We start from the raw sequence: 25799 nt of genomic DNA on the forward strand, positions 1-25799 counted from the left end.
CGGGGGGCGCGAATGGACCACAATGGGAATGACGTATCCCAAGGTCATCATTCCCATCTTTTATGTTTTGTCTTAAATAATAGAGTCAGTCTGCCTAGAATATGGGCAAGTCTACAAGAGAACAGAAGAGCACTTCCGCTGGCGGGTCGAGCCCCAGAAGATCCCACAGAAATGATGGAGCTGCATGCCATTCTAAAGCGGTGCCGGCTGCAACAACCCCCGTTGCTTTCTCTCCTCCCACACCCTCCTGGGCTAACTGTAGAGCATGTGGTTCCTAAGCATATTTGCTGTGGTGAATTACATAAGAATGCAGGAATAAAGAAACAACTGACTATTTTAGTGAAATAAAATGCGGGGGAGCCGACAGTCCAAGCTCTATGATAGTCCCAGGGAGTACAGAATCTTTTCTATTAAGACACGAAAAGGATGGGGGGAGGGCTGATGGAGCTCAGGCTCAGCTGCTAATGGTGAGAGACCAGATGGTACCCAGCCATTTTTTTGCACCATCTGCCAGGACATGACCAGGGAGTCATTCCACATTTTACCCAGAGCGCACCCTGCCGACTTCACGTAGGCCCAGCCGAGAGCACTCGAGCCGAGCGGATGGATGAATGGTTTATCCTCACCATTTTTGAACCGTTTCTGCCATCCAGGAAAGGAAGGGGAGGGGATGCTGCCTAGTTCAAGCGCTGGGCAAGCACGCGCGTCTACCAGACAGGCATGAGTAGACAATCCGGTGACAAATGACGAAAAATGGCAAGAAACGATTTTTTTCCCTTATTCTTATCACGCTGGGGGGGGAGGGTGGGGTAAATTGACGAAGATAATATTCTGAAGCCCCCCGGACAATAGTATATAGAATAGAGTACAGGCACTGGGGCATCAGACACAAAATGCAAATGGCTTTTTTGGAGACATGCGGGGGACCGTGGGATAGCTGGAAGTCCTCAAGTCCCTCCCTCCTGAAGCATCCATTATAGACTATTCTTTGGCTTATCCATTAACGGCTTGTCACGAAATACACAGCACTGTGCTGGAGTGCCCTGCTTGTGGCCTTTCTGCTATCATAGCCTGGAGAATTTTTTCAAATCTTTGTCATTTCGTCTTCTGTAACGGGAGCTCTGGATAGAACAGATTTGTCTCCCATAAAAAGCAATCGGATCCAAGTAATCTCCCGTCCAGTCCCAGTCCATGCTGGAGCTCTTTTTGGATTTGGGACTGCATCGCCACCCATGCTGATCAGAGCTCCACGCTGGGCAAACAGGAAATTAAATTCAAAAGTTCGTGGGGCTTTTCCTGTCTACCTGGCCAGTGCATCTGAGTTCAGATTGCTTTCCAGAGCAGTCACAATGGTGCACTGTGGGATACCGCCCGGAGGCCTATACTGTCGGTTTGCGGCCACACTAACCCTAATCCAACATGGCAATACTGATTTCAGCACTACTCCTCTCGTTGTGGAGGAGTACAGAAACCGGTTTAAAGAGCCCTTTATATCGATATAAAGGGCCTCGTTGTGTGGATGGGTGCAAGGTTAAATCAGTTTAACGCTGCTAAATTCAGTATAAACGTGTAGTGTAGACCAGGCTTCAGTAGTTTTATCAGTTACTGATAAGCTAAGCTGAGGAAGGAGTAATGTATTGAGGGATGTAAGCAATAACTGCATATTAGGGCAAATTACCACCTCTCATCAGAAGTTGTAAATCAGATATCCTATACACAAAGGATAATTTTTTAAAATAGCTTTGGGTTTGGGTTCTTTGTTTACAGCACAGAAGAGTGTTGCTGTAGTATTGTACATTACGTTGCTCTTACTTCTGGTCCTAGCAAGACTCTGCCATCTTCACAGATGAGAAAGCAAAGATCAGTTACTGGGTGTTCTACAATTCCAAACTAAAACTGTGATCGCAGGGAGATCTCTATTCCAAAGGAGGATTAGGCCTTTAATGTGTTGTGCAAAGCTGATTCAGAGGTAAATATAACTCTGAAATCCATGCTGAGGGCATCTTACTGCAGCACAATGACATTTGACTTAAAAAGAATCCTGTACATGGGTATGTGTTAGGCTAAAACAACTTGCTAAATTTTTATGTGGTTACTATTTAGAAATCAAAACTGAAGTATTTAACATTAGAGCACCTCTCCATAAAAAGTTACATAGATAAGTAAGTAGCTTTAAACTCAAATGATGCAAATTTGATTTCTTTCCTACATTGTTCACAGTACAACAGTAATAATCCACATTACTCACATATTTTATAAACCAGTTATAAGACTATTTTAAATTTGATCAATAAAACTATTATATATGTATTTTCATCATTTGCATTCTTTGTTTTGCATTTAATGCATTTGCATTTAAAGTTCATCACCTTGATTTAACACATTACCTGTTCATATGCCCAGAACTTAATAGCTGTTTCAGGTGCGATTTTAATAACATTCACACCATTTCCCCTCCAAAGGGAACGGACGCCTCCTTCTTTCACCATCTGCTTAAGGCCACTTGATATATTCATTTTATTTGACTTTGAACTATGAACCTATTAACCACAGTAAGAAAAAGAAATGCTTAGATTGGGTATAGGACTCATTTTTAAGCAACGAAGGATAAATGTTGTAGTAAATACTTAAGTCAAAACCCCCTAGAAGACAGACAGTATAATTACTTGTCTCATAATTGAATAGCTGTAGTCAATCTAAGATGCTGCAATATGACTGTTAACTAAGGATTGTTTTCACACCATTATCTGTTGTATTTCTTGAAAACTAACACTATAGTAACAATAGTCCAATCTTTCATTTTTATAGCAGTTGTGATATTTCTTCCAAACTGGCTACTGGTTCAAAAGGGAATATAAATGCTCATTATCAAGAGAAATGCAATATATTCCTTAAAATGCATATTATAGAAACACTACATAATGTGCTTTTTAGATTGAGTAGTACTTTCTATCCAGCAGACTCAGAAAACATAAAGAAAGCTACGGTTTAAAATCCTGTAATTTTGAAAAAATGTACGGGAAGTGTGTAAAAAGTGTGAAATTTATTGCTGATCTTAATACACTGTTGTAGTTTATACCAGCACAACTGATTTTGATAGTGTAGATGTATTTTCCAGTATCAGTCTTTTATTAATCATTTCAGATATCAAACGGGAACATATTTAATATATCATCTGTACCACAATACACCACAAAGCAAGTCTCATTACAAAAATGCAGCATTTGAATTCTTTAAAAAAAGCAGCAAAATGCATAAAACAAACATGCAAGCATCAGGGTGCAAAAGACATCTACAAATTAGGGCCTAATCCTGCAAACCATTATGCCCACAAGAATAGTTAAATGTAGTCTATCTTGGCAGGATTAGGACCCAAGTCAATACAAATTATGAAACAGTTTTAAAAGCACGAGAGCCTCTCTAGAAGTAAGAAACTATATTCTGCTGTTAATTTATAAAAACTCTCAGCCAGGTGGAACGCCTCTAAAAACTGCCAGAACATGGCCCAGATTATGCTAAAGGGGAAAAGTGATTTACCAGAATTTAAAATTGCTTAAGTGTTGCAACTCACCTGCATCATGACTTTAAGGCGATCTAATGGTGCTGTACCTGTTCGAGAAACGGCACCAGCCACTCCTCCTGATAACAGCTGTCTCCACCATTGCCCAGACTTTTTCTCTTCCTCTGTGAATTCATCTGGGATAGTCAAGCTATCTCCTATATCCAACACCTGTCACAATGCAAAGCAGAAAGGGGCAATAACTATATTTCATATTTAGTGATTTTACTGATAGTTCTGACACTGGCTTGACTACAAATAGATACCATACCAAATGACAATGTATAAAAAAGTTACATTAAAGACATAAAAATAGCTATTAATAATCTGTAATGTACATACTTGCATTGTATAACAATGGAATGAAATTACAGTAAGAGCAATTCTATACAACAAAAATGAAAAGTGACCCTTTGTTCCCTTTAAATATATTTAGAACACCACTACCCAAAACCCACCATTTCAAAGACAGTACCATCATCATTAAAAATTATGACAAGCTCCTTTCTTGAGCACAGCTGTAATGAAGACATTTTGTCAAGCTCAGTAAAGCTTTCCAGACAGTGTCCAAGTCCAAAATGCTTACATGCTACTAACCTTTCATCTAGGCAGCCTTTAAGGATTAGTTTGATAATCTCTTAAAGATGCTATCAAGAGATTAATCATTCAAGGTAATTTATTCATGTATTTTACAGACACACACAAGTAAAAATAGCTTTCTATTATAAAAAAATATAGCACCTAATTATATGATTCATTTCACTAATGCATTACGACCTTTCTTGTTCCAACCAACAATTTTACTGAACGTTTTGAAGAGACATGAGTGACTATCATTCAGTTGTGAAAGTCTGAAATCTCCCTGCCAGATGGATGTTTAGTTTAAAATATTTACTGTTCAACTTGAACAACAGTGAACATTACTAAAGGTGACAGAGGGCTATGGATTTTTATAAATAACTTAAATGCATACCTTCATTTTCATCATATAATATATAGTAATAATAAATTAGACGGATTGCACCATTTAATACTACTAATCCAGTTTCACATATGAGTTACATTTGCTGTTAAAAAGAGAAAGCGAAAAATCTTTCCAATAAGAGAAAGCAATTACTGCAAAGTAGTTGGGGAGTGGGAGGGAGGATTAATTTTTTTCCTTTAATAAAGTGAGTTATATTTATACTGTTGCTGAATTTAATTTTAGATGCTACCACTTTTAATGCCCCAAGTCCTCCTCATCTGTAAAATGGAGATAGTACACTCTGTAGCATTTCGTCTTGTTTATTTAGACTGCAAGGTTTTCTGGGAGGATCAAGATACTGGACCTTAGACTTTTCACTAATCCAGGACTAAATACTCATACTCACACAAGGATACTTGGGGCAGGAAGATGGGATAAGAACACCACATCTGGGGAGGAAAAAACACAAACTATACCAGCTGTCTAAAGCTTCTCAGAAGGCTTGAAGTTCTAAAATTAGTTCTGGCAGAGACGGATTTGGAAGCAGAATCCAGGTGAGGAGTAAAAGATGCAGAATCATCTCTCTCTCTCACACACACACACACACACACACACAAATATATCTACATAAAATAGATCTCCTTTAAAATACAAGCTGAACTTACAGTAGAATGTTTCCAATAACGGATTATTTCCTCAATGTCTGTAGCTGGGTTAAATAAAAAGTGATCCCGCCATTCATTCCAGTCCACTGACATTGTCCCATCAGCATCAATGCTGAAATTAAAACAAAACAAAAGCATGCAAAATATTAAATTGTGTCTTGAAAATAGTAAAAATAAATAAAATATCTGGTTACTCCACCTGCAAACTTTTTCAGGCTTAAAGTCCTGTTAACCCATGCAAACCAGTCCTCACACGAGTGTGAAAATCCACGTACAGCAGTGGATACCAATCTTATAACTGTTCAGTAAAACGAACCATTTTTCCCAACTGTGGTATGGGGGAAGGGGAAGCGGACATAACAAAAGTCACGTTAATGAAGAACAAATTGACATCCCTTCACATTTCCAATGCCTTCAATGCATTGGAAATCACACTCTGCAGTGGTTTGAAGGACAAGAAAACAATGCAGTGCACCATACCTACTGTAAATTTGAGATGTTCGATTTATGAATCCTTCAATTTTATGAACTCAAATACTTCGTATAGTAGAATTCCTATTCTACATCTCTGTTCCGATATAACGCGACCCGATATAACACAATTTTGAATATAATGCGGATCAAAGCAAGTTTGATATAATGCGGCTTCACCTATAACGCGGTAAGATTTTTTGGTCCCGAGGACAGCATTAGATCGGGGTAGAAGTGTACTATCACATTTGGAAGGGTATGCCTGGCTCTTTAGTTCTCTAAAGAAGGAAAATAGAGCATGTTTTTATTGTTAAACTGGAGGCCAACTACTTTTGGTTATGCAGATAGGTGTGATACCTAAATATTAGCATGACTCAGATTCAGTCTTAAATGAATATGAAAATAAAAATTACTGTTGTACTCTGCTAATCAATAGTTACCTTTGATTAAAAATTATCCTTTTACATCTGATTTGGAATTATGTAAGCATGTTTATGAACAATCATTTGAAGAATACACAAAGTCACAAACACTGACTAGAAATAAGAATAGTTTCTGACCTTTTTAGAATCTTTTCTGCCTGTTGTTCTGAAATATTTATACCCAGTATCTTGAGAGACTGGACAATCTCTGATGCTTCAATTTTTCCTTAAAGCATTAAAAGAAAATACGTACAAGTTAAAAGCTTCTTCAAATCTTGGTATGTAAACTCACATGATAATGATCTTTCTTTTACTTAAAGATTTGGGAAGTCTTTAAACTATAGTTTAGTACAAAGCAGCACAGACCATTTAATACACTTTAACACTGAAGTCCTAAATGATATAATTGGATAATATCTGCTCAGTCTTTGTAATACATAAGTGCATCACAAACACCTAGTGAGTCAGTCTCCCTCTATCAGAGGGAAAAATTTGTTTTCTGACTAGAGACTTCCTCACAGCTCCTCCAACTGCAGAGCAAAATTCCTTATGTCTGCCATCTTAAAGGCTGTTAAATGGAGGAGAATATAATCCTTATATAATTAGTCATTTGACTATGATGTGGATACTCAATCAAAATTACGAGCCTGCTCCTACTCCAATGGAAATTAATTGGAGAGGATGTAAGTTCCATATTAGCAATACAAGTTCCATCTCGGCAAACTTTACACTCCAACAAAAAAAATTTACCTCCATTTATTACATACAATATTTACATTACACACAATATATTTAGGTCCTTGAATGTTTTGCGGAAATAGCCATTTTATACTGAATTATTCTGAAATCTAGTTCAGCAATTGGTATCACACATTTTTCTTTCAAACAGGTTTTTGAACCCCAGGTAAGGTGAAAATAAAAACATACCATCATTGTTTTTGTCCAGACTCTTAAACGCTAGTTTCATTTTTTTCTCATGGTCTTTAAGGTATTGCATAAATTCTTCAAAGTCCAGCTGCCCATCCTTGTTAGAATCTCCAGTTTTAAAAATTTTCTGTTGAGAGAAAAATAATTAAGGAAATATTATTGATCAAAGAATGAATGAAAGAAAAATGCTTTGTAATATTAAGATCTGTACAATCAACCATGACCGGCATCTCACGTTAGTAGAGTTTGGGAAAGAAACACTTTTCCTCGCTCACCAAAACTAACCCCCAGTTGAACCTCAACACACCCACGCTGGGTAGGAAAGTATTGCTACTTCCATTTTATACTAAAATGACTGTCTGTAAGACAGTCATTAGGAAGCAATGATAAGACATACTGAGACAAATAAAACACACTCTTAAATGTAGTTCTATCTATGAAATTATCCAAGTGTTAATACAGCCTATATAAATACATGTTTGACACAGGGATGAACTGGATTCAAGTTGTGATCTTACTTAAGGCATGGCTACACTTGCAGATGTAGAGCACTGGGAGTTAAACCAGCCTTTGGAGACTGCAATAGGGAAAACGCTGAGGAGTGTTCATACTCTCAGCTGGAAACACATTGGCCTGGCCTCATTAGCAGCTCTTGCAACGCCACAAAGAGCAGTGCATTGTGGTAGCTATCCCAGCACTCAAGTGGCTGCAAAATGCTTTTCAAATGCAGGGGGTGGGGTGGAGTGTGACCAGGAGTGTGTTGTGTGTATGTTGGGGGAGAGAGCATGGGTTTTTGGGGTGTTGAGAGTGTGTCAGCATGCTGTCTTGTAAGTTCAGACCCCTCTTCCCCCCACCTCTCTCTCACACACTCACAGCAAGCAACATTCCACACCAATGGCTTGCTTTGTCCCAGAGCAGATAAGCATGCTGGCTGTCAGAAATGGAGCTCTGAACGGGCATATACACATTCCTACAGCTGATTCCAAAATAATGACAAGAGTGGCCACTTGACTTAAGGGGATTATGGACACGTTTCTGGAAGCTGATCAAAGCACAGTAATGCAACACTTCGTTCACATTTATGTTGGGGCATTTCAGCTGAGGCGCAACAAGCATTATGCTTCTGTGGAGGTGGATTACCAGAAGCGCCCCAGCTGCAGAGTCCAGGAGCTCTAAGTGCCTTGCCAGTGTGGATGGATCGGGAGTTAGGGCACCTGGGGCTGCTTTAATGCACTCTAACTTGCAAGTGTAGCCAAGCCCTTACTAGGCATTTAGTCTACATTCAACACCTTGCTTGGCTTGTGTCTAAAGAAGTGACAAAAATGGGGAGTTATAGCATGCAAATCTCCTAAAGCAGGGATTCCCTTGTTTCCCAGGTCAACCTCAGCAGCGAGCTATCTTCCAGGATGAACTCCTGTGGGAAATGTAAGGACAATGTTCAGTATAGGGGCCCCCTGCAGCTGTTGGCTCTCACCAAGGCACAGAAACCCAGAGGACAGTACCGCCATGAAACAGTCACGCTTGACCCTGTGCTTAGTCACCATTTGGAGGCTCCTGGGGGTTATGTGCACTCACTTTGGGACAGGCAAATTATGCTATTGTGTAGACTGTGCTTGCCCTTAAGGACGGAGGAATCATTGCTTTGTCTGGTGTGAACAATGCCGCCTCTTAAGTGTTGCATTTTGCCTTTACAGATGCAATCTTGAGATGTCAGCTGTCCATGTTATCACCGGCTGAAAGATTGCAAAGAATTAGGAAGAGGCCACATAGAAGCAAAGATGACATGCTGCATGAAGTCATGCAGCAGTCCCTTAACGAGAATCTAAAAGTGCAGGAGTGGAGGGAGAGTGAAAGGAGGAACCGCTAGCAGAATGAGGAGCACCAGCACAAAAGCACAGATTGGCTGATAAGCATCATGGAGCGCCAAGCAGACTCGATCCAGGCGTTCGTAGTCATGCAGATGGAGCACTACCACCTAGCCCTGAAAACTACGACCCTTACCCACTGCACTCAACCCCCATCACCATGCGTTATAGCCATCCTGAAGTGCAGCATCACTGCACAGCACTCCAGACAGGAAGGCTGAGTATGATAACAGGACATATGCAAATCTGTGATTGTACTGATCCCCACCCGACCCCCTTGCCCTTTCTGTTTCCCAAGAAGTTGTGGTTCTTTTCAATAAATGGATTTTTTAGCTTTGAAAACATTCATTATTGCATAAAGTTACCTTAGCCCAGGAAAGCAAGAGGCACTGCAAGTCAGCGTAGCAAACACAGATTCCTACTAACATTGGAACCACTGCACTTCACTCCCGTGCAGGGCACCAAACATTACTGGTGGCTTTCAGCCACAAATTTCTCCCTCAAGGCATCCGTAATCCTTGCAGCCCCAAGCAGGGCCCCTCTAATAGCCCTGCTCTCTGACTATTCAAATTCAGCTTCCAGGTGTTGAACCTCCGAGTTCCATGCCTGAGTGAATCTTCCACCCTTCTCTTCACAAATGTTTTGGAAGGTACAACATGCGGATATAACTGCGGGGATGTTGTCATCGGCCAGGTCCAGCTTCCCATACAGAGAGTGCCAGTGGCCCTTTAAATGGCCAAAAGCACACTCCATAATCATTCTTCACCAGCTCAGCCTGTTGTTGAACCTGTTGATGCTGTCAAGGTTCTCTGTGTAGGGTTTCATGAGCCACGGCATTAAAGGGTAAGCAGGGTCTCCAAGGATCACAATGGGCATTTTGACTTCCCCAATGGTGATCTTCTGGTCTGGGAAAAAAAGTCCCGGCTTGCAGCTTCCTGAACAGGCCAGTGTTCCGAAAGATGTGTGCGTCATGCACCTTTCCGGACCAGCCTGCGTTAATGTCAATGAAACACCCCTGGTGATCCACAAGTGCCTGGAGAACCATAGAGAAATACCCCTTCCGACTAACATACTCGGAGGCTAGGTGGGCTGGTGCCAGAATTGGAATATGCATCCCATCTATCGCCCCTCCACAGTTAGGGAAATCCATTTGTGCAAAGCCAGCCACAATGCCATGCACATTATCCAGAGTCACGGTTCTTCTGAGCAGGATGCAATTAATGGCCCTGCAAACTTGCATCAACATGATTCCAACAGTTGACTTTTCCGCTCCAAACAGGTTAGCGACCGATCGGTAGCTGTCTAGGGTTGTCAGCTTACAGATTGCCATAGCCACCCTCTTCTCCACCGTCAGAGCAGCTCTCAATCTCATGTCCTTGTGCCACAGGGTGGGGACAAGCTCATCACACAGTCCCATGAAAGTGGCTTTTCTCATCCAAAAGTTCTGCAGCCATTGCTCATCATCCCAGACTCGCATAACAATGTGATCCCACCACTCAGTGCTTGTTTCCCGAACCCAAAAGCAGCATTCCACAGTGGTGAGCATTGCTTGTGGCATTCACAGACATCGCGTGTCGTATGCGCTACTCAACTCGATACCATCGGAGTCCTCACTATCTGTTTGGATCTTAAGAAGTAATTCGACTGCTAAATGTGACGTGCTGGCGAGACTCATCAGCATACTCCTCAGCAGCTCAGGCTCCATTCCCGCAGATCGAAAGAAGACAGAGCACACAGTACATAAAATGTTGAAAGATGGTGCCAAATGTGGACGGAAACACAGGGAATGTTGGGATGCGAACCGATGCATCACAGGTGTTGGGACAGGACCCAGAATGCCCCGCACCTCCCATCCCCTTCCCACAAGCCACAGCACCAGAACAGGAAAAGTGCTCTGTGGGATAGCTGCCCATAATGCACCGCTCCCAATGCTTCTGCAAGTGCCGCAAATGTGGCCATGCCAGTGCACTTGCAGCTGTCAGTATGGACAGACTGCAGCGCTTTCCCTACTGTGCTCTCTGAAGGCTGGTTTAACTCAAAGCATTTGCAAGTGTAGCCATGCCCTGAAATAAAAAACACATTCCAAGAATGAGCAGACCAACAAGAATCAGCCAAAGAATCTGAGCTAAAGAAAACTAAAAATTTATCACGTGCTGGCCGCACAGGCCAGGAGGAGATCTCTAAAACATCTTGGTATGTTAAATGTCTCTTTCTTCTTCCCCCAACCCTTCCACTAAAGTAACCTATGCCCATAGCTGAAGTTTTAAACATTTTTGATCTTCTGAACAAAATTCATGAGATTAGACCAGTCCCCAACCTTTTTGTGGCCAGTAGCACATTCATGTTTTCAGAAGAGTGTGGCGGGCGCCAACAGTTTTTCAAGGCTTATTTTGTAAAAGCAGCAGAGAATCCTGTGGCACCTTATAGACTAACAGACGTTTTGGAGCGTGAGCTTTCGTGGGTGAATACCCACTTCGTCAGACAGTCTGACGAAGTGGGTATTCACCCACGAAAGCTCACGCTCCAAAACGTCTGTTAGTCTATAAGGTGCCACAGGATTCTCTGCTGCTTTTACAGATCCAGACTAACACGGCTACCCCTCTGATACAAGGCTTATTTTGTATTTGTACATTAAATAATATGAAAAACATCATATTTAATATAACATAATATATGAATCCAGACAGAAGAGAGAAGCCATGAGGACAGAGAAGTCCGGGGCCTGCAGCCCCGGGGTTCTCTGTCCCTGGCAGGTGCAGGGCCACGGCTTTTCTCTGGCTTAAGCCGCAGCCCTGCACCTGCCAAGGACTGAGAACACCGGCGCCCACAGCCTGCAGCCCTCGAGTTCTCTGTCCCTGGCAGGTGCGGGGCCGCATCTTGTCTCCCCTTCTGGGCAGCAGGCGGGCCTTGGGCCTTTTGGGAACAGAGAACACCATGCTCGCAGTCTGAGTTCTCTGTCCCTGGCAGGCATGGGGCCATAGGTTCTCTCTGGCTGAAGCCACAGCCCTGCACCTGCCAGGGACTGAGAACACCGGCGCCCACAGCCTGCAGCCCTGGAGTTCTCTGTCCCTGGCAGGCGTGGGGCCACGGTTTCTCTCCCCTGCTGGGCACTAGGCAGGCACACATAAATGCCCCGGCGGGCGCCACGTTGGGGACCACTGCATTACACAATTGTGAATAAATATTTAGAGAGGGAAGGTCACATGGCACTCAGTTATGAAATAAATAAAAAGTGATTTCCATGCCTTCCTCTAGCATGGCAAACTGTGCACAGTTCAAAAACAATTATATATTTTATTTTGCACTATATCAACTATTCTTAACGGACTGCAGGGTACAACTTGTTTCAGTATTACTGCTCTTAACACACTGTAGATTATGGCTATGACTTAATTCCTTTTAGCAACAACGGGTTGATGAGGGACACCCAAGCCAAGCTCACTCAAACACCCTTATCACTGTGGTTGGTCCTTCCAGATTTTGTCATTAATAACATCACTCAGAAGTTCATCAATAGATTTCTTGTCACTGACTTTCTTAGTTAGGAGATAAAAGTCTGTTTTCCAGATTAGTACTTTATAGAAAGAGGTTGTTACACTGAAGTTCTGATCAGAAATGTGACATCTACAAGTGGTATGCAGTGTTGTTGTAGCCATGTTGGTTCCATGATATTAGAGAGACAAGGTGGGTGAGGTACTATCTTTTATTAGACCAACAAGCTTTCAAGCTTAGCCTGAAGAAGCGCTCTGTGTAAACTGAAAAGCTTGTCTCTCTCACCAACAGAAACTGATCCAATAAAAGATATTACACCTCACGCACCTTGTCTGTCTAGAAGTAGCACTGTCTAAACCAATAAATGTGTTTATATTCTAAGCGCTTCACTGACTAAAATTGTTACTACTCCATACTTCTGTGTGCACACACACACCCCACACACACACACCCCTATGGGAAAATGAGCAAGATCATGTTCTGGCTTATAGCTGAAACAGACTATAAGCCAGAACTAACTAACTAAGTTCCAATTACAGAATCTCTATTACTAGAGAACAACAAGAGAGACCGAGAGAAGAGAGATTCCTGGTTGAGTTTGTAGGGCTTGCAATTAGAAAACATAAATTTTACTTATAAACTCAACACATTTTATATGGAAGTCACTAGAAAGTAATAAACGGGGACTGCCTAATTTTGTCTTTATAAACACTTGCCACAGTCCGAGCCTCTCCAAACCATTTTGACATAGTGGAGGGGGGGCGGAAGGAAAAGGTGTGTTTCAAAAGAAGGATCATCCATTTTGCTCACCCTAGAATTCTGGAAGTTCCTAGGATGAAAGTCTTCTTTCAATCTATACAACCTACAATTTATTTTTGAGATAAAGTTTTGGACTGAAGCTAACATTTCTGAGTTTCCTGCTGGTGGACATCTTACAGCACATACTTCATTTGTGACACTAACTGTTTGAAAATCTGGTGTCAGTGATAATCAACTAATTTGCTTCTAGTTATTATAATCTGTTAATTCATTTGCCGTGTAATTTGTTAATTCATGTGTCATATGAGAAGAGCAATCACTCATGGGTACAAGAACAATAAATGAATTATTTTTATGATGCCAGAATATAGTGGTGTGTGTTATTTATACATATATACACTATATCATTTTCATAAATAATAACAAAAGGACATTTTTAAAGACATTTATTTAGATGAATTATGGGAAAGTGTGCCAACCAGACAGCTGCATGACTGATCATTATTTACTCATGAAAAAGACCATAAGCTTTAAATAAAATAAAATAAAAAACAAAAAAAAAACCTAGTTTTTTGATAGGCTGACACACATAATAGGTCAATTTATCCTCAGATACTGGGGCAAAATTTTCATTGACCCATTTGATACGCTCTCTAGGCTAAGCTAATTGGCACGTAGCAGGTCAATATATACATCCAGTGAGCAGTTTTTATGCCGGCAAACCAACGTCAGATAAAGAGAATCTCTATTATCTTCCATGGAAACTGACTGGATAGTGTCCTAAATAAAAATTTAATTGCAATGACTTTTCAGAATTCAAAGCACGTGTTTGAAAATAAACAGGTCATGAATGCAGTTAAAAACATACCTTAAAAATGTGTAAATTAATTTTTTTTAAATGTGAATTTTGTTGTTATTTTTTAAATGTGTCAGACTTTGAAAATAGACAGGGTGCACAGCGCTCTATTGCCCCCAACTAGCACTGGGAACAGACCTAGATATTTGACTGTGAAGCTATACCACAGAAAACAAAATAACTTGATTATGAAAGAAACTGAAAAACAACCAGAATTTATATTCCAAAACTAAAAGCTTCTTCCTTCCCCTCTCTGCCCTAAATTTAAAAACAAAAAGAAGAGAGCAGCAACGCTTGGAAGATCAGAAATTCATTATAGGCTGCAGCCCACGTATTTTGTGAGCATAGACAATGCAATGATGCCTCCTTGAGTCTGCAGAGAACCTGAGACAATAACTCTGAGATATGAATTGTCCCTTCACCTCAACAAGGGCCCCATTGACTCTGCTATTCTGTGGTTGCAGAATTTGACATTTTTCTAAGCCACCACAGGTTTCAACACTTTTGCCACGAAATTTCTTCTTTATTGCAGGTGCAGACTGGTACCAGACGCTGTTTTCTATCTTCCTATCCTTCTGGAACCTGCCTGCTGCTTCCTCTTACTCTCCAGCTTTCCCCATAAGGGGTAATTAGATGAATTACAGTGCAGGCTCCTCCCTGTTAGTCCCCAGAACCAGACAACAGAGGCTTAAGGACAGGGAGGCAAATGATGAGGCTGGTAACCTGAGCTGCCAGGAGAGTTAGCCTGCTATTTCCTGGTATAGACTTGCTGTTGGCTCACCACACCCTTGGTTAGGTCCAACAGCAAGGGGAAAAAACGTTTGCATGTTTCCCCAAGGCACGCCATTTCAACTCTCACTGTCTGAAACTTTGAACCCAAGCAATAAAGATATTACATGAGACATCGCAACAAGGCATATATACAAAGAACTGATAACTACTAGTTGAGCGCACCAGCAGATTTAATGATGCACAAACCTTAAAATTGCCTTCTATTTGTCTATTTCTATTTTAACATCAAGGCCTTCCACTTTTTGACTGAATATCCAGATCCGACATGTTATACCATTCAAGCTGTGGTTTCTAACAAATGAACAGTTTGTCACTGTTCTTCTGCTTCTGGTGCCTTTTGTACAAACAGCTAACTGTTTCACCTTTTCTCAACCTAGCACACTAAGGGTACGTCTACATTGCACGATTATTTCGAATTAGCTTAAACCGATATTACAAAACAGATCTAATAAAATCGGTTTAGCGCGTCCACAGTGGGATCCTGAAATCGATTGTTTGCGTCCATGGTCCAAAGCTACCATCGATTTCAGGAGCGGTGCACTGTGGGTAGCTGTTCCTCAGGCTTCCCATAGTTCCCACTTCCGTGTTGAGAGCACAGTGCCTGATGGGCAGAAAACATTGCCCGGGTGGTGCTGGTACAGCCTCACCCTCTCTTTGTGAAGGCAGCAGAAACCCTTTGGCGCCTTTTCGCGGAGTGCATTGAGCAAACGCCATAGCACAGCAATCTTTCCCTTTTTTTTCATGTGGGGGGGGAAATAAACTGAGGAGCTGTTCCCTGAACCACGCCAGACACTGTGTTTGAACCTACAGACATTGGGAGCTCAGCCAAGAATGCAAATAATTTTCAGAGACTGCTGTGGACTGTGGATAGCTGAGTCCTCAGTACCCCTCCCTCCTTCATGAGCGTCCATTTGAGTCTCTGGCTTCCGTTACGCTTGTCACGGCAGCCTGTGTATCCTGGAGTTTTTTATTCAAAACGCTTTGGCATTTCGTGTTCTGTAACGGAGCTGGATACAACAGATTTGTCTCCCCATACAGCGATCAGACCTAGTATCTCCGTACGGTCTATGCTGGAGCTCTTTTCGATTTCAGACTGCATCGCCAGCCGTGCTGATCAGAGCTCCACGCTGGGCAAGCAGGAAATGTAATTCAAAAGTTCGCGGGGCTTTTCCTGTTTACCTGCCCGCTGCATCCGAGTTCAGATTGCTGTCCAGAGCGGTCAGTGCTGCACTCTCTGGATGCCGCCCAGAGGCCAATAACGTCGATTTCCGTCCACACGAACCCTAATCGAGTTATCACTAATCGACTTTACAGCTATACTCTCGTTTGGGAGGAGTTCCGAAACCGATTTAAGGAGCCGTTTAACTCGATATTAATGACGACGTCGTGTGAACGGATACAGCGTTAAATCGGTATATCGGCCATTAAACCGATTTAAAGTCGCAGTGTAGACCTGGCCTAAGGCAACACAAGCCCAAGCATTTGGAGGTGGAATGAAACGCTAGAAGAAATTAAAAACCTGGGGTGAGGAAACAGGCAAGGATGATGCAGTATTTTATTTTTCCCAGTATTGTCAGCTACTCCATGATTTCTTGTTCATAAACATACAATATTCATTGCCAAACAAGGTAGATTTGCAACAATCTCTCAAATAAGCCACTAAATATTTTGCACCAGACACCTTGTTAGATTACTGAGTGACACACTGTTATATTACTGAGTGGTACAATTATGACCCACTGATATTTTCAGCATAATGGTACCTACACAGTCGAAGAGGGTAGAAGTTATTTTACATTTGTATGTAGATTTTTCTTTAAAATTCCTGAAAATGTCACTATTAAAGTATTGTAGCTATGATTTTAAATAAAGTTTGTGAAAAAGTTTCCCTTTCAGAATTTATCGTTGTTCCAGTATAAAGAAGTGGTGGGTGACAAGGCTGGTTTTGTTTTATAAAATAATTCTCAATCAAATTAGCTTGTTATTTTAACTGATCAATTAAATCTTATGAATGCTTAAAAGTCAGAAGTCACCAAGAGATTGCTGGGTGTTTCCAACTTCCTGCCTCTTCATCTAGAGGAGAAAATAAGGACAAAGAAACAGCATTTAATTGGTGCAATTAGTGACTCATGATCATTCTGTAAACTATGACTAGTAAATAGAGTGCAATGCTGCAAATGCATTACAAAAAGCGAAAATCAAAACAGCACCACAATAAGAACAGTAATTATCTGCCCAGCTGTGACCACATGTTTTCACATTACATATTAAAACCAGGCAGGTTGTGTATACTGACCACTTGTTTCACAGGTTTTCCCCAGACTGAAGAGGGGGTATAACTGAAGGAAAGCTTGCTTACTGAATATCCCTTCATATGAGATCATCTAACTTTGCATCCTAGTCTAATGTTACCTCTGTATTAGACTGCAAGCTTCTTGGCTCAAATTCAACCCTACTTAAGTGAGTGCAACTCCACTGTCTTCAGTGGATGTGTACCCCTAACACCAAGGCTAACTTTGGCCCCTTGTCCTATTTATATCTGTAAAGAACATTTATGGAACTCTGTAAATGACACTATTAAATACACTAAATACAACACTATAAATAAATCAGTATTTCCACATTGCAGTGGCTGAGGGATAGTTCCAGTATAGATCCTTTTAAACCCAAATGAACCTGAGGCCAGGCTTACTTACCCAGACATTGTTATTTTGGATTATTTCCCCTCCTTCCCAGGAGTATTGCTGTCATTTAAAATATATGCAGTGGCCTCTTTCTGCTCCCAAAATTGACATCCATCCATCCAAGAAGCTTGAAGGAACCATGATATATAAATGTGTGATGCTGATCACTACATGACAACTTTGTCCCTGTTAGCACTTTACACCATTTATTGACCTGAAGTTCTCCCTTCTTACAGTACCAGGGAGCAAGAGATCTTCTTTTCACCAGTCCATGCACAGCAACAAAATCCACAAAATGAGCCTAGCCAATCAGATGCCAGCCCATCATTTGCTACCTATGGCATGCTGAAAAGGCTACTGTAAAGCCTAGATTAACTCTCGCAACCCAGGGCAGGTCTACACAACTGCTTAAGTTGGTTTAACTTACTTTGCCAGGGGTGTGAAAATGACACGCTCCTGAGCGATACAAGTTACAGTGACCTAAGTGCTGTCCACACCAGCGCTATGTCATCGGCGGTTCCGACTCTCACGGAAGTGGAGTAATTATGCTAATGGGAGAGCGCTCTCCTGTCAGCATACAGCATCTTCACCAGACATGCTACAGTGGCACAGCTGCACCGGTACAGCTGCACTGATGTAGCACTTCTAGTGTAGACCTGCCCTCAGTCTCATGGATTGGGAGTTAAAAATTGCCAAGATCTGAAGCAGCACAGCATAAGAGATACAAGTTGTCTTTGCATGAGCTCTCCATCTGCATTCCTTGCAACTCCGGACATATTTGGCAGGGTGATCTGTCCATTAAGTAGGATAGCCTGTCACGTGGGCTTGTCTACATGGAAACACTCTAATTATTTCTTTTCTCTCCAATTATTTTTTTCTCCAATTATTTCTTTTTTTTATGCGGGGAGGGATAGCTCAGTGGTTTGAGCATTGGCCTATTAAACCCAGGGTTGTGAGTTCAATCCTTGAGGGGGCCACTCAGGGATCTGGGGCAAAAATCAATACTTGGTCCTGCTAGTGAGGGCAGAGGACTGGACTCAATGACCTTTCAAGGTCCCTTCCAGTTCTAGGAGATTGGTATATCTCCAATTATTTCTATTTCACTCAAGAAAATGAATCCAAATTAACTAAAGGTGTGAACTGAAACTAGTTTAGTTAAACTGCTTTAAACCCCTGTGTGGACACTCTCATTCTGAATTAAAGTGGTTTTAAATCAGTTTAATTCACTTTGGAAGTTAATTAAATAAAACTGAATGCAGTTTAACTAATCCAGTTTTAATTCACACCTTTAGCTAATTTGGATTAACTTTTCCTGAGTGTCCCCATGTAGACAAACCTAGAATCATGGGGTCTTCAAGTCTTGGATTAAAATAAACAGTTTTCCACTGGATTGGGCCCATTTGTGCTGACTCAAAACCATTATTCAGCAAAGCAGTTAACCACATGTATAAGAGCTTTGCTGACTTGGGGTCCGTATGGGGCAATTTCTGTTGCTATGAGCTGGAGCAACAAGAGGAAGAGGTATAATCACTTATGACATTCTTTCATAAAATCCTGACCTTACCATCAAGCATTACTTAAAAATAAAATAAAAAACCAATGAAACCCAAATGTACATAAAGATTAATTTTCACTTTTCAGAGGCTTAAGTATGAGAAGTACACTTCATATATCTTTTTAATGGAGACTTAGGGCCTGCTGCATATGGCAGGCTTTGGTGGTCATAAAAATTATTTCATTTTAATTAATCTGCATGTCCTATTAAAACTAAAATCAGATTTATTACTGAGGAAACATTTGTGATTTTTCATCACTGAAGTCTACAAGATAAGACGTTGGTTATGGTAAGGTTTGGGACCTTCTATGCCCCCTATTGCAGATCTGAAGAGAAGTAATGTTGCAATTTCATTACTTATTAATCAATAGTTATTAAAAAGTATATCTAAGAACAGAGAAGGGAATGAGACAGCTGACATTCAGCGCAACAGAAGACTTATCTGGCTTGGAAGGACGCAAGAATGGGAGAAATAAGGAAACAAAGATCTCAAACAGCATTGCAATTTGAATGGAACGTGGGGGGTAACTGGGGAACTGAGAGAGAAATGTGTGAGAAACTTCATGGGTAAACCCTGTACTATATGGATTCAAAATGTAGTTATTGTCTGCTTTTGGAAAGCTTTCCAAATTTTTGTTCACGCAGTTGCTGCAGCTACAGCCACTTCTGAAATGTTATTATCCAGGTTACATTATAATGAAGAGGCACTAATTTAGATTAATTTGGCCTAAAACGCTGCTTACTTCACCTTGTCTCATCAAGAAAAACACATGTCACATAGTTCCGTTATTAATTTCAGTTATGTGGCTTTTAGGGGAGGGGTGGGACTTTGCTTTTTTAATAGCTGAAATAAAACGGGGACATGCTTTCTATGTTAGAAACATCTATGACAAGTTTCAATCTGATTACACACACACACACACACTTTGGCTTTGTGGCATTTTAAGACCTAAAATAGACAATTATCAGATTATACACATACTTAATTATGCGTAATAAATATGGTGGTATAATTACGCATTTAAACCTCCTCTCAGACAAAAGGGACAGAACTATAAAGAAAATGCAAACCTCAAAAAGTTTGGTTTAGTTGAAAGCATTCTAAAATTATTTTTTTGTTTTTCTATTTTTTATGTTATATACACTTCAATGTTCTGCAGTGTTTTCAGGTCTAGGGAACACATATTTAGAACTAAAACTGGACTTCTGGTCACTTGCTGGTTTATTTTCAGGGCATAAAAGAAAAATCATTTTACCTGATAAAATCTTGATATTAGTGCAAACCAACTGCTGAAAGGTAAATATCATTGGGCCTGATTCTCATTTATACCAAGGCTCCTTTATGCCAGTTTGAAAGTGTAAAGAGACCTTTGTATGGGTATAAATGTAATTTACTCCCACTTTACATAGCTCGGACCGTGTAACGGGACCTTAAAGAGGCCTTAGGCCAGCTCAAAACTAAAAAGTGAAGCTGATCCAGCTGTATCTTTCAGGGGTCTGAAAAATCCACACCCTTGAGCAACACAGTTAAGCAGATCTAACTCCCGGCATAGACAGTGCTTAAGTTGACAGAAGAATTCTTCCATTGACATAGCTACTGCCTCTTGTGGAGGTCAATTAACTTCTCCCATCATTGTAGGGAGTGGCTACACAGAATTGCTACAGCAGGGTGAAGTGTAGACATACCCTAATTAGTATAAATGAGTATCAGGCTCACTATGTCAAAATATGATCTTAAATAAAAGTAATTTGACCCAGACCATAAATTGTCACTGGAACTTTGAATACTCAATCTGATTACATCTCACTAGTCTTATCTTGGGTCTAGATATATAACAAACAGCCAAATAATCTGCTATCATTCTGAAAACTAATACCTGAAAATTCTTGTCCATCTTCAGTTTTATCACAAAGCTTAATATGCAATATGATGAGATGAACAAAAATAGAACTCTATATGTAAATTCATTGTTTATGGGATGCTAATTTAACACTTTCAGTACATTCTGAATAGATCAGATCACTGAAGCTACACTAACTTACACCAACTGAGGATCTGGTCCCAGTTTTTCTTGCTCTCTCATTTTAAAAAGAAATCAGTATCTATTTTCCTTTTGCTTCTCTGCAAAAGGATTTTTTCCACTATTCAGAATGACTGTGCATTAACGGTATTATTATAGTTAATGCTGTCTATGGAAAGCCATGATACTGTGGCCATATTGCATTTCCTCTTTGTTTGACTTAAAATAATGTGTCCATTTGGCTTTTGTGCAACTTTGTAATGTGATCTGTGCCTCTACTTGATTCTGGGAAGTAGTATATACTACAAACTATAATCAGTGCCATTCTGGCAGCCTTTCACATGTGCACATTTCTAATTTTTAAGAAATCTGGATTTGGTCTGTTGCAAATTGACACGATGAAGGACAAGTAGACCATCAACTCCTCATATTTTTATTAGTGTGCTCTATGGGGTCCTTTTGTGAGATAAATTATTCTGCCTTTAAGGGCTGTGCACATAAATCCTCATATAGCTACAACATTATTTCACTTGCCAGAATGTTTGGAAATGAATAAAGTTGAATGAGAAGATGGGGAAGAGGAAATACCAGCGCATACCATTTAGTCCATTATTCCAAAATGGACAGTGACCTTTATCTGATGCTTCTTTAAAAGACTCCAGATACCCTATCACTCCTTATGCAAGAGGCCAATTATATAATACTTTAATATGAAAGGGAAATTTCTTCTTGAACAATTCAAGTAGTTAACTTACACCATGAAGCATGAGATTTATCATCTTTTCATAGGCCCCAATCCTGCAAAGACTTATACGTGCACTTAATTTTATGCACTGAATTTGCATTTGTCCACACCTACGGCATGTCTACACTACAAAATTATGCTGACCTAAGTTACATCAGCTTACAGCCATCACAGTAATTATATCACTTTTGCATGTCCACACCATGCTCTTCTTGTGTCGGTGATGCATGTCCTCATCAGGAGTGCTTGTATAGACTATACTGTCACTGCAGTGCATTGTGGGAAGGCTTCTGAAAGCCAGTAGCAGTCGTTGTAAGCAATGCAGAGTCTACGCTGACATTGTGTTGACCTAATTACAGTAAAAGATGTTTTATCTGGCACTTCACCAACCAGAAAGCTCTATAAACTGGCATTTCTGATCTTCATTGAAGTTCCAGTTTATAGTCCAGTTGGCGTGGGGTCAGCAGGAGGTTGGGGCACAGGAGAAGGTGTGGAGCACAGGCTCTGAAAGAGAGTTTGGGTGCAGGAGGGGGCTTGGGGCAGCGGGTTGTGGTGCGGGAGGAAATACGGTGTGCCAGATCCAGGGGTGGGAGAGCGCTCACCTCAGGGGGCTCCACACAAGCAGTGACCTATCCCGGCTACTCCTAGGCGGAGGCATGGGAGATGGCTCTGTGTGCTACCTCCACCTGCAGGTGCTGCCCCAGCAGCTCTCACTGGCCGTGGTTCCCAGCCAATGGGAGGTGCGGAGCTAGCACTTGGGGCAGGGCGGGATAGCACACAGAGCTGCCTGCCCCACCTCGGAGCAGCCAGGTCACCACTTGCAGGGAGCTGCCCGATGTGAGCGCCCCCCGGATCTGGCACCCTGCACCCCTTCCCATGCCTCAACTCGCTGCCCCAAGCCCCCTCCTGCACCCAAACTCCCTCCCTCATAGTTAAACAGCATTTTTCACTTACCAGCTTCCACCGGCCCCTCAACATGCCGGATAAAAGAGCTTTTACTGTACTACATCAACATTGACTCTTCACCTCTCATGGAGGTAGAGTTATTAAGTCAGTGTAGTGGAACAGTTATGCCAGTGGGAGTGAAATTTACACATAAACTGCCTTGCATCAGCTTGACTCCATAGCATAGACCAGGCCTTAGAGCTTGTCTACATCAATGCAGCTGTGGCACCGTATCACTTAGAGAAGATGCTATCTAAGCCAATGGGAGAGCTTCTCCCAACAGCATAGGTACTCCATCACTCTGCGAGGCAGTGGCTATGTTGACAGGAGAAACCCTCCTGATGACATATCACTGTCTATACTGAGGGTTATGTCGATATAACCATGTCACTCAGGGATGTGGACTCTCCAAATCTCCAAGTCTAAGACTTGAAGTGAAACAAAGCACCAGAACAGGACAATTTTACTTTGTTTAGACTCAGAAAAGGGCAGAAGAAACTGAGTAGCTACCTAAGCACAGGAAAAGAGCTAGAGGTGAGGCTGCCTGTGGCACAGTTGCACCGGTACAGCTATGCAGTTGTAGTGTATCGGGTGAAGATGCTCTATACTGATGGGAGAGAGCTCTTGTCTAGGCATTAAAAAAACCTCGCCTCTGTAAGAGGCATAAGCTATGTTGGTGTGAAAAGGAGCATAGGATGGACATGCAAATACAATTTAATTACTGTGGCAGCTGTATGCTGACATAACTTAGGTCGAAACAATTCTGTAGCGTAGACATGGCCAAGGCGTAGGGAGAAGTTCTCTTGCTGTGCACATGAATGCTAATGTCAGTGTAGCCTACCTCGCACACAGGGGCAGAATGTTCACACCCCTGAGTAACATACATTTTGCTGACATAGAGTATTTCTACAGTACAGCCTAAGTTTTAAACAACCAACATATAGGAAGTTGAGTGCATTCCACATATTTTTCCCACCCTTGCATGCATGACATGACTCATGGAAGGTAGGGTTTTTCTGGTTCTGTTTTGTTTTTTAATTTTGTAGCAGCTAAAGAAAGGGAAGACAATTTCTGTTCTCAGTCACATCACTGTAAATCCAGGTAACTCTACTGATTTCTATGGATTTATTTCCAATTTACACTGATGTAACTGAGCAGTACTTGGCAGAGACATTATCAGTCTCTACATTTGGTTCAGCTTTTCCATATGTAAAAGTTATCAAGCAAAACTGGAGAGGTTGACAATTATTAGGTTGCCATGATAAAACTTTTTTTACTTATAACCTTAGAAATGGCATTTTGACTCCCAGAGTTTTCAGTGTGGTAGGCAGAGAAATTAAACAATCAGTTTCCTTTAAATATGGGAAAATCTGGGTCCCTAACTTGCCCCACCCACACTTCAGCCCCTGCACCAGGTAAAAGGCCAACTTGACTACAGGCACGAAACTGGTGCAACAAGTTTTCAATAATGAGCATACAAAGTATGATTGAGATTCGCTGCTGGCATGCAATTAAAAACTGACAATTCTCATAGTTAAGCAAACAGAGTGTACCGTCCCTCCCTTAAGTAACTGATAAAAAATAAAGAACACAAATCCACCCATTGCAATGGTGGTTTTGAACACTGCAACTAAATCAGGCTTTCCAATTCAACGCATCCAGTACTGTCTCACTTGCACCTATTTTACACAGTTGTTACTCCATTCACTTTGGTGGACCTGCTCTGGATTTGCACCCTTACAGATGAAAACAAAATGAATCCCTCTGATTTGGAGGCCATATGACATGTGTTTCTGTCTCAAAAGTGCATTTCCTGTTTTATTTTCCTGTATGAATATTAATAAATTGCCTTGGGTAATGACAATATAGAATATGAATGAATACCAAGGAGAGTCGGGAAGCTAAAAGCTCCTTTAAGTACAGTAATCTTTTATTTACTCAAGATCAACTTAAAAGTGATGAGTTTTAAGAATACACACTATATGTAACATTATCGTTAGGCCACTTTGTCCTGGTTTCCCACTCCCTTTGTAAGATAAGTGCGCACACACACGTTTATTTCCATAAGTGGAGGTCTAATCAATAATACACGGCATTATTAAAAAACAAATTATTTATTCCATATAATAAAAATAAGAGAAATGCATAATGTTACACTATGGTTATGTTACATTGAGGTGAGCAAACTTTTTGGCCTGAGGGCCACATCTAGGTGGGGAAATCGTATGCAGAGCCATGAGTGTATGACTGGGGCAGGGAGTTGGGGTGCGGGAAGGAGTGTGATGTGCAGAAAGGGGCTCAGGGCAGGGGGTTGGGGTACAGGAGGGGGTGTGGAGTGCAGAGGGAGCTCAGGGCAAGGCATTGGGGTGCAAGAGAGGTGTGGCAGGGGGCTGAGGTGCAGGAGGTGTGAGGGCTCAGGCATAACACCGCTTACCTTGAACGGCTCTGGGGTGGCAGCGGCATGCAGAGGGGGCTAAGGCAGGTACCCTGCCTGCCCTGGCCCTGCACCACTCCCGGAAACAGCCAGCATGTCCAGCAGTGGCTCCTGGCGGTGAGGTGCAGCAGGTGGTTCCACCACACACTGCCCTCACCTGTGGGTACCATCCTTGAAGCTCCCATTGGCTGCAGTTCCCCATTCCTGGCCAATGGGAGTTGCGGGGGGCGGTGCCTGCAGGCAAAGGCAATGCATCGAGCCCTCTGCCCCCTCCAACCCTCTCAGGCTGCAGGGATGTGGTGCCAGCTGCTTCTCGGAGCACCGCAGGGCCAGGGCAGGCAGGGAACCCTACTGAAAGCCCTGACAGGCCAGATCCAGCTCACGGGCTGTAGTTTGCCCTCCACTGTGTTACATAGAAGTCTGAGGTATACTGTGTATGTGACACTGGATAGAGTTATCTATCTTGCCAAACTAATCTCAGGTTTGATAATAAATTTGGAAAGTCAATATGAATTGAAGATAACTAAAATAAATGCAAACTTTTAAGATTAGCTACCCTAGTAAGGCCAATCTCACCAGCTTTGGCTAACAAGGAGATCTAATTAAAAGTCACACACATTGGACCAAATGTTGCCTTCTCAGA

The 25799-nt window shown here is 41.6% G+C and overlaps 1 protein-coding gene across 1 annotated transcript in view; it reads right to left on the reverse strand.

Annotated features, from left to right (window-relative positions):
• SLC25A24 (solute carrier family 25 member 24) overlaps window positions 1–25799 on the reverse strand; it is a 42576-nt gene that overhangs the window by 13943 nt on the left and 2834 nt on the right. Inside the window, exons 2-6 of the mRNA XM_032803717.2 lie at window positions 7009–7135; window positions 6220–6307; window positions 5189–5300; window positions 3572–3730; window positions 2388–2540 (exon numbers count right to left, since the gene is read on the reverse strand). Coding sequence (XP_032659608.1) covers window positions 2388–2540; window positions 3572–3730; window positions 5189–5300; window positions 6220–6307; window positions 7009–7135 — 639 coding nt within the window. The remainder of the gene's footprint in view (window positions 1–2387; window positions 2541–3571; window positions 3731–5188; window positions 5301–6219; window positions 6308–7008; window positions 7136–25799) is intronic.

Source organism: Chelonoidis abingdonii, chromosome 7, assembly GCF_003597395.2.
Source record: "Chelonoidis abingdonii isolate Lonesome George chromosome 7, CheloAbing_2.0, whole genome shotgun sequence".
In the NCBI taxonomy this organism is placed as follows: domain Eukaryota; kingdom Metazoa; phylum Chordata; order Testudines; family Testudinidae; genus Chelonoidis; species Chelonoidis abingdonii.